This window comes from Anser brachyrhynchus (genome assembly GCF_964034855.1).
Source record: "Anser brachyrhynchus genome assembly, contig: SCAFFOLD_149, whole genome shotgun sequence".
Taxonomy (NCBI): domain Eukaryota; kingdom Metazoa; phylum Chordata; class Aves; order Anseriformes; family Anatidae; genus Anser; species Anser brachyrhynchus.
This window is the reverse complement of record NW_027664114.1, coordinates 331,837-340,033: the sequence shown is the minus strand read 5'-3', so window position 1 is coordinate 340,033 and position 8,197 is coordinate 331,837. Positions and strand designations below refer to the sequence as shown.

The window sequence follows — 8,197 nt, the reverse complement described above, 5'->3', positions numbered from 1 at the left end:
ATAATATTTAAAACAGTAAAATCAAGATGCTTTTATTTTTGCCTATATTTACCATATTTAATATCTTATTTTTTGTTAATTTTAGAAACCGTCTGCAAAGATAAAGCTTGGCTCACCCAAGTCTGTCACTGTAACAGTCTTATCAAATGACAATGCCTTTGGAATAATTTCTTTTAACATGGTATGGCTTTTTATATGGTATATATGAAAATTTTATAAAGCATAAAGGTGAAATTTTCAAAGATGCTGGTTAGTTATTCAACTGAATCCCTCGAAAACTGATTCTGAGTTACATCTTTTAAACCGTCTCTAGAGGTAATTCATACATATGTATGTAATTCATGCATATATACAGCTTTAATACTACTGTATGCTTTTAGGTATTGAGAAATAGCCTGAGAGCCTCGCACTTGGATGGATATCAATGTTGCTCATCTTAAAGATAAAACTTACTTAAAGTTGTTCAGTATCACTGTCCCTCATCTATAAGTCAAGATCTAAATATAGTAGGGAAGAAACTGAGGAATAATACCCTAGGAAAGTTAAAGGTAAAAATGTGATTTGAAAATCTTGAGAATATATACATTTTACCATCAGTAGTGAGCCTTATTATACTTGACTGACAAGCTGAGGGAACATTGTCATAATATATGCATTTTATAACACCCTCTGGGATAAGATGCTGTTGTTACTCCAGCAGATGATATTTGCAATAATACAGAGGTTGTATTAGTAGAACGAGTAGCTATGCCTTATTGACAGCATTCTGACAATATAATTTTGTATAGGACTTCTCTGAAAAAACATAAGAACATAAGAAAATGTTAGAGCCACAGTACTAAGCCAAGCTGCTTCTGGGATTTGTGGATATCTTCAAAATCTGTTACCTACAATAGCCTAAAAAAGTGACCAGTGACCTAAATGATTGTCCTGAGTACATTTATAGCTAGCTATCTAATAAACGACTTCATGATGGTGAAAACCTATTTTTAATGGGTGTAGGAGCTCCTAAAAATACCAGTGATGATATGTCAGTGCTTTGTGTATGTTGACTATGTTCATTTACAGAAACAAACAAACAACAACAACAACAAAAACACACAAATTGCATTACGTGATACATTTTTATCTGAAATCTTTTAAGGTTTTCATTAGCTGAACTAATTGGTTGCTAGGAAATGTATGCCATCAGTGGACTGGTTTGCGGATTGGATTAACTTGTCTGTGGGAGTTTGATATTTCTATGGTAACAGTTTCTTCATTCTGCTGTGATATTTGATCTGTGTCTGATTGTCTGTTCCTTTTCTTCCTCATTAGTCTGCCTTAATCACGGTGAATGAGCCCAGGGGCAGAAATGAATTTGTGCCGCTCACTCTAATTAGAGAGAGGGGAACCTATGGGACGGTCGTCATAACTTTTGAGGTGAGTTTATCCAAAAGACTTCATACAGTAGTCTGTTGGATTAAACTGAGAGGCTGTAATCATAATTTATTGAAGTGTTTGCAAAAGGGGAAGAAGGACAAAATACCTACATCTACATTAGGTAGATCTGTTTCATAAAAGGGATTCATATTAACCGTCATATAGAAAATACTGTAATTATCTGACTGTTTAATTGACTGTTTAACGTTAAGAGGTACTAGAGAAAACCGAGTATATTCTGTCATTTAGAAAGGTACGTGAGGCAACATCAGTATGTATTACTAGAAAATAATGCATATTAAGTATGTAAGAAGTGTCTTATCTAAGTTTTTTTAATTTTTTTAAAAAATATTTATTTTACATACAAATATTCAAGTGAGTCTTTAATGATTATCCCAACTTTGAACTGTGAGTGCTCAGGATTTGGTGAATTTCTGTATCTATAATCATCTGTATCTTGATCTCTATCTTGAATCCCCTGCAAATGAAGCTTTTGAAATAATTAATCATGTTGAATACTTATCCTGTTATTTACATATGTGATTTGAATGTGATACAATTACTGACTTCATTGCTTTCTTTTTCTTATCTAGCTCAGACTCTATTATTTACTTTAAAATTATATATAAAATCTTTCATATAGATATTTCTGTACTAGTTGCCTGGTCCTATAGGGTAAGGCTTTAATCTAGACCTCAAAGCTTTAGTCTAGACCTGTCAAAACCAGAAAAGCTTTGCACTGGATTTTATTAATACTAAATATAGCATGAATAGTTAAAGTACTGAATATGATTCTCTGTGCAATTTTTTGCAAATATGTTTGTTTTAAGGTACAGTAAATCTTACTCTCTGGACAATTACTTAGGTCTGTCTCACATCATTATATATGTATGTTGAAAAATAATTTACAAAATGTTCTAAAACCAAAAAATCCCATATGACCTTTAAGAGGCTTTGTAGTATTTTGAGTTTGACTGTTAAATTTAGTATCTTTAATATCACAAGTTAAGATAGAAGGGACACAAAACCAGTAAGTACTATTACTTTGTCTTGGAATTTATTATGAAATACTATTGATTCAAACTGAATTTGCATGAATATCCTTTCTGTAATATGAAAGAGTCAGTTATGCATCAGAATATACTAAAGAGTCCCCATAGGCCTATATGGAAGTAGTTTTCTTCCTCTTATTCTGGAAATACGGGATTTCTTCAGAGTGGTTGTTCTGACTTACACTGTCTGCCAGAAAAGAGCAGATTTTCACAACTGAATGTTCATGTAAGTTGTAAGTTGGAGATGGCTGAACAGATAGTCATTTGTTATGCAAGTCACACTGCATATTGGTTATTGTACTTGCACTGGATTTGTATTCCTGCTTTATAGACTTCTCATCAGACAAATCAATTCTTTGCAGATAAAAGATGGTCCAAACCCAGCTGAAGAAGACCTAAGTCCAGCTAAGGGAAATATTACATTCACACCTGGGAGATCAAAGCTGATTTATAATTTAACAGTGCTTGATGATCAGGTAGGAACAAGCTGACTTCATCTTAGGCTTTGATACGTAGAAGGTTAACTGAAGTTCTGGAAAGACTTAGAGTAATAAGTTACAAAAAGGCTTGGCTTAAATAAGGTTAAAAGCAGTTCTATTTGATGAAGTGATGTTAAATTTTGGCTCTCTGGTCTATTATTTTTACTCTTTCCAAGCTCCCTCTTTAATTCTCATCAGTGAATAGTTTTAGTTTATGTGCATATCCTGGCTGAGCAGACATGTTATCTTTGTCACTAAAGAAAGAATATTACACATTGAAGATTCACAGGGAAAAGGCAGATTCAAAAATATTTTTTGTCGTTGTTTGTTTGTGTTTTTTTTTTTTTCAAATATGTTTCAGGGTAGAAACATATTTGAAAAAATCCTAAAAATAGATGAGATTCCTGAAACAAACATGCAGTCTTGTGGAAAGCATGCATACTAGGTGATAATTAACATTTTTCTGTTTTCAGATTGGCCAATTGAAAAAAAAAAACAACACACACACAAAAAAACCAAAACAAAACAAAAAAAAACCACAACATAACTCATAGGTTGTGAGGCTTTCTTTTTATCTCAGAGTAAACAAAACATTCTTCTAATTTGCAACTTGTGATTTTCCTTTTTTCTTACCTGCACTTTTCTTTTGTGTTTTTCTTTTCCTTTATAATAAGCTTAAGAGGGAAAACTGAGACATCAAAATAAGTATATATGATACAAAACAACTTAGTAAGAAATTCATAAGAAAACAATAATGGTGAAAGGTGTGTGTCTCAGAAGCGAGCACAGAACTGTAAAGCAGCTTGTTTCCTTTTTACTCTTAGTTATAAAAAATGTCCTTCCACATTTCTACTGATACTCTAGTGTTAAGAGGCTGTGCCAACCTGGGGTGCTGAAGTGTAGAAACATCTCTTTCCAATTCAATGTAATATTTCAGTGACTTACACACAGAAATAAATTATTAGGGTCTTTTCTCTTGGGAGGATGTGATTTTATTTATTTTTATTCTGAGAAATGCTCTCAAACTTCTGTTTCTAAAAGTTTGATCTGTATTTGGTGTGTCTAGTCAACGTCTTTCCACTCTTTGAAAGTCTTTCACAAGTGTATGTGAAAGATGAATTTTGCACAAAAACCTTTATTGATGATGATGATGATGATAGAGTTCACAAGAATCCAGTAACACTACTGTCAGAACTTAATTTGAGCTTTTAGGATCTGAGTTAGGGAAACCAATGAAACAAGTATTTTTCTGAATTGTGCAGCCTTACAGAAGGTAGGGGACTGCAGTTCTGATTTCCACAGCTCTGCATTTATAGTACTTTTCCTGTGCAGGTTTCCTTTTTAAGTATAATTGCAACTTTAAGAGAAAATTAAAGAGGCAAGGCAGCACTGGAAATCATTTATACTATTATATTCGAAGTTTGACTCATGTATTTATTGGTCAATCATGATGTAATTGAAAGCTCCACAATGCCTTATTTATGTAGGATACTAAGATTTTATCTGCAACTAAAATGGCATGTACGTTCTGACTGTCAAATGCGTATTTTTGTACTGCAAGACAGTATATGAACTAGTGAACTAAAACAAGCGTAAGTTAACATCAATTTTAATAAGATAAAATAGGAAATAGTAGTGTAGGAGAGAGGTGACAGAGAGCTTGCAAATCTCACGCTGGAAAAAAAAACAAACAACCTGCATCAGTCAATAATATTATGCAAGTTTAAGTGCCACAAGTCAAACAAGGGACAAAATTGGCCTCAGCTACAAAGACAGCGGCGTGCATACCCTTTGTGCCCTGAAACAGGATCTAAGGGTGGCCAATTAACAAATGTGTAAAAAGAGAAGAAATATTGGACCACAAGGAATTCTGAACTTTTTTTGCTCAGTAAACAGAACTACATGGAAAGGATTCATCAGCCCTATAACAAAGCAATGCCATTAGTAACACATAAGCAATTTTGTTGTGGAATTTATCTCAGAAGCAAATAATACTGTTTTTTCTGAGAGTCCACAACAAGAATGAGATGTGAGGATCTTATGTAATATTTAAATATTTCCTTCTAATCTCTCTGTATTAATAAAATAATGATATTTTCCAGTTAAACAGACTTAGCCTATCAAGACTGGGGAATAAAATGTAATAATATAAAGTAAAAAATATTAAATTCTGCAATTCAAGGCTTATAAACCCTTCTTTTTTGTCTGCTGCATCAGTTATTAGAGACTAAAGAGCTAAAACTAAAGTGCAGTTCTAAACAAACCACATGTAGAAATGCCAAAGTCTAATTAATAGATAAGCATCAGCAAGCACATTCTCAGAGCTGTGACTGAAGCTGTGCTGGGAATGTGAGTCTGTCTGAAAGTAGGAACTGTTCTTTTTCCCGTTGAATAGGAACAAAAGGGCCAAGGTAGGTTGTGTTCATATGTTGTTCCTCTGTTCTTTCAGGCATGCATAGATGTAAAATGGTGTTAACATCAGCAAATAAAGATGTCAGACTAAATAACTGTCAGGAGCACTTGTGTCCAAGCAGAGCAACTTCCACAAGTTGAGTTTGGATCTCCTCACACTCTCTAGTTGGAAAGATAGAGCTTCATCTGATTCTTGCCTAGTTTTTGTTTGCCCTTTTTTTTTTTTTGTCTTTTCCCACTTTTTCATATTTCCATAGCATAGAAGTATGTCTTAGAAAATGGAAACATTCAATTTTGAGAAGGGATTTTCAAAGTTGCAAGCGAGTTTCTTTTTGCCTGTTTATTTTAATGTGAAAAGGGTTGTAATGTTTATATTATTTCCCTTTATTGCTAAATATACATAACATATTTCTAAGTAAGTGTTCTGCATGTATTTGAAATGGGACTTACACCCTGTTGCTACTATTATTTTTCCAGATACCTGAAAATGATGAATTGTTTGTTGTTCATCTCAGGAGTGTGGAGGGAGGGGCTGAAATCAACACCACAAGGAATTCTGTTCAGATTAATATTAAGAAAAATGACAGCCCTGTGCGATTTGCTCAGAGCACTTACATGGTGCCTGAGGAAGTCGAAATGCTCACAATTCAAGTGATTCGTGGTAAGGATGACAGTGGAAAATTAATTGGACCTGATGAATGTGAAGTCTCCGTCAGTTACACCATCATAACTGGGAATTCAACAGCACACGCGCAGCTCAATTTAGACTTCCTAGATCTTCAGCCAAATACAACTATTGTCTTCACACCTCTAGTTCATGAAGTATATATGAAATTCAAGATCCTTGATGATGCCATACCAGAAATTGCTGAGACCTTCCAAATTATGCTCCTTAAGGACACGTTACAGGGAGATGCTGTTTTGGTTAATCCATCTGTTGTTCACGTCACCATCCAACCAAATGATAAACCCTATGGAGTGCTTTCAATCAACAGTATCCTGTTTACTCAAACTGTTATCATTGATGAAGACCAAATTTCAAGGTACTACAGATCTTCAAACAGTATCTCGTCATGTTAAGGGCTTTGTTTGGCACTGTAAAGCATCCTTAGGATTTCACTGACAGTAATTATAAAATCAGTAGTGAAAAATTAATATAGAAATCACCTACTGTGTAATTATTATAAACGATATAGAATTTTCAAGGGAGAAAATGTCTAATTATGCAGAAGTATTTTAATATTTATGAACTATATATGAGAACTGTAAATATTTAATGACATTATCAAAATACTGAAAAACCCTTAATCTAAAAGATGGATCAGTGAAGTTGTGATGCGGCCACACACCCATTCATACAAGTGGAAAATATATTTCAGGCTTCCTTTCCCAGTAAATCTTTGTCTATACTGTATTTAAAGTCAGTCTCTGGTTAAAAAATGGTGGTGAGTGTCTTCTGTGAAGTACTGAATACCCATAGACTTCCAAAAAAGTTAAATACATGTAATTTTACAGATAAATTAAAAACAAATCTCCACACACATCTTTACAAGCAGAACTAATATCTATACAATATTGCCAGTTTTAGTAAAAATGTCCACTGCTAGCTAGTGATGGTGGTTCATCCCCAGAGAAAGAGGTAATGTATCAACCTATGATTTTATGAACAATTTCTAGTATGTAGAGCCCAGCACTTCAATATTCACTTTTTTTTTTTTTCTTTCTTATACACAGATACAGGAAACGTGACATTTCCATAATCACAAATATTGATAAATTATATTTCAGTGCATAGGCAAATAGTTGAGTCACTTTATTTTAAATAAAATCATTATTTAAACACTCATGCCTGACAATTGTATTTTGATATAGTCCATAAAACAGTGTAGAAATTTAGTTGAGAAAAAGTTTTCTGAAATTTAACATCTTTCCTGAGAAAAAATATAAACATGCCAACTTTCCTCTTCTCAGTATCTTTCTTACTGTAAACAAAATAAATTTTAACTAATGTCTTTAGATATATTACTCATGTCTTTATGTATATTATCTCATGAATAAGCAACCTGAGAAAAGTCTACTTCTGTGGTATGATTTCACAAATTTTAAGTCCTGACTCAAATGTCAGTAGCAGCAGTTAATATCGATTCCACTGAAGTCAGTATAAATCTTCCAGGGAACAGATAGCTAAGTAAACCGATATTAATTATAATTGCATGTTACAGATTTTTATTTTCATTCAAAACCACAGGTTTGAAGGGATCACGATCGTAAGAAATGGTGGAACACATGGAAATGTTTCTGTGACCTGGGTCATAACTCGAAATAGCAGTGATCTGTCACCTGTGACTGCAGACCTTGTTCCAGAGACCGGGGAGATACATTTTGATCAAGGACAGATGCTGGTCACACTTTCACTGACCATTATTGATGATAACATACCAGAAGAAGCAGAGCCCTATCTTCTGAAGCTCTTAGCTCATACAATACAGGGAGGCGCAGAAGTCAGCGAACCATCTGAGGTAAGTTTGATTTCAGAACTTGTTTTGAGGAGGTGATAGATAATAATTAGGGAGTAGGATTAGGATTAGGATCCACCAGTTTTGGTGGATTGGCTAAATTGAAGTAGTTGTGCTTGAGTTTAAGTGAAGCAAGCTGATGTATTCTCAGTATAAAGAGCCACATCCAAAGTCTTTGGCTTAACATATTTTATAAGGCCAGACCTATTTAATGCAGTAGCATTTAGCTTAGAATATTCCCATCATAAATATCATTGCATAACTGCTATCTTGATTGGTTGCTTGCTAAGAGAAGGTTGAGCATTTATTTTCACTT

General features: G+C 33.7%; 1 protein-coding gene across 1 annotated transcript in view; it reads left to right on the top strand.

Annotated features, from left to right (window-relative positions):
* Nucleotides 1-243: 243 nt before the first annotated feature.
* The window catches only part of LOC308186290 (adhesion G-protein coupled receptor V1-like), a gene marked incomplete at its 5' end in the record, with an annotated part of 33,686 nt that continues 25,732 nt past the window's right edge, over nucleotides 244-8,197 (top strand). Inside the window, 5 exons of the mRNA XM_080608441.1 lie at nucleotides 244-249; nucleotides 1,318-1,422; nucleotides 2,837-2,950; nucleotides 5,843-6,408; nucleotides 7,614-7,884. Of these exons, the coding sequence (XP_080464567.1) occupies nucleotides 244-249; nucleotides 1,318-1,422; nucleotides 2,837-2,950; nucleotides 5,843-6,408; nucleotides 7,614-7,884 (1,062 nt within the window). The remainder of the gene's footprint in view (nucleotides 250-1,317; nucleotides 1,423-2,836; nucleotides 2,951-5,842; nucleotides 6,409-7,613; nucleotides 7,885-8,197) is intronic.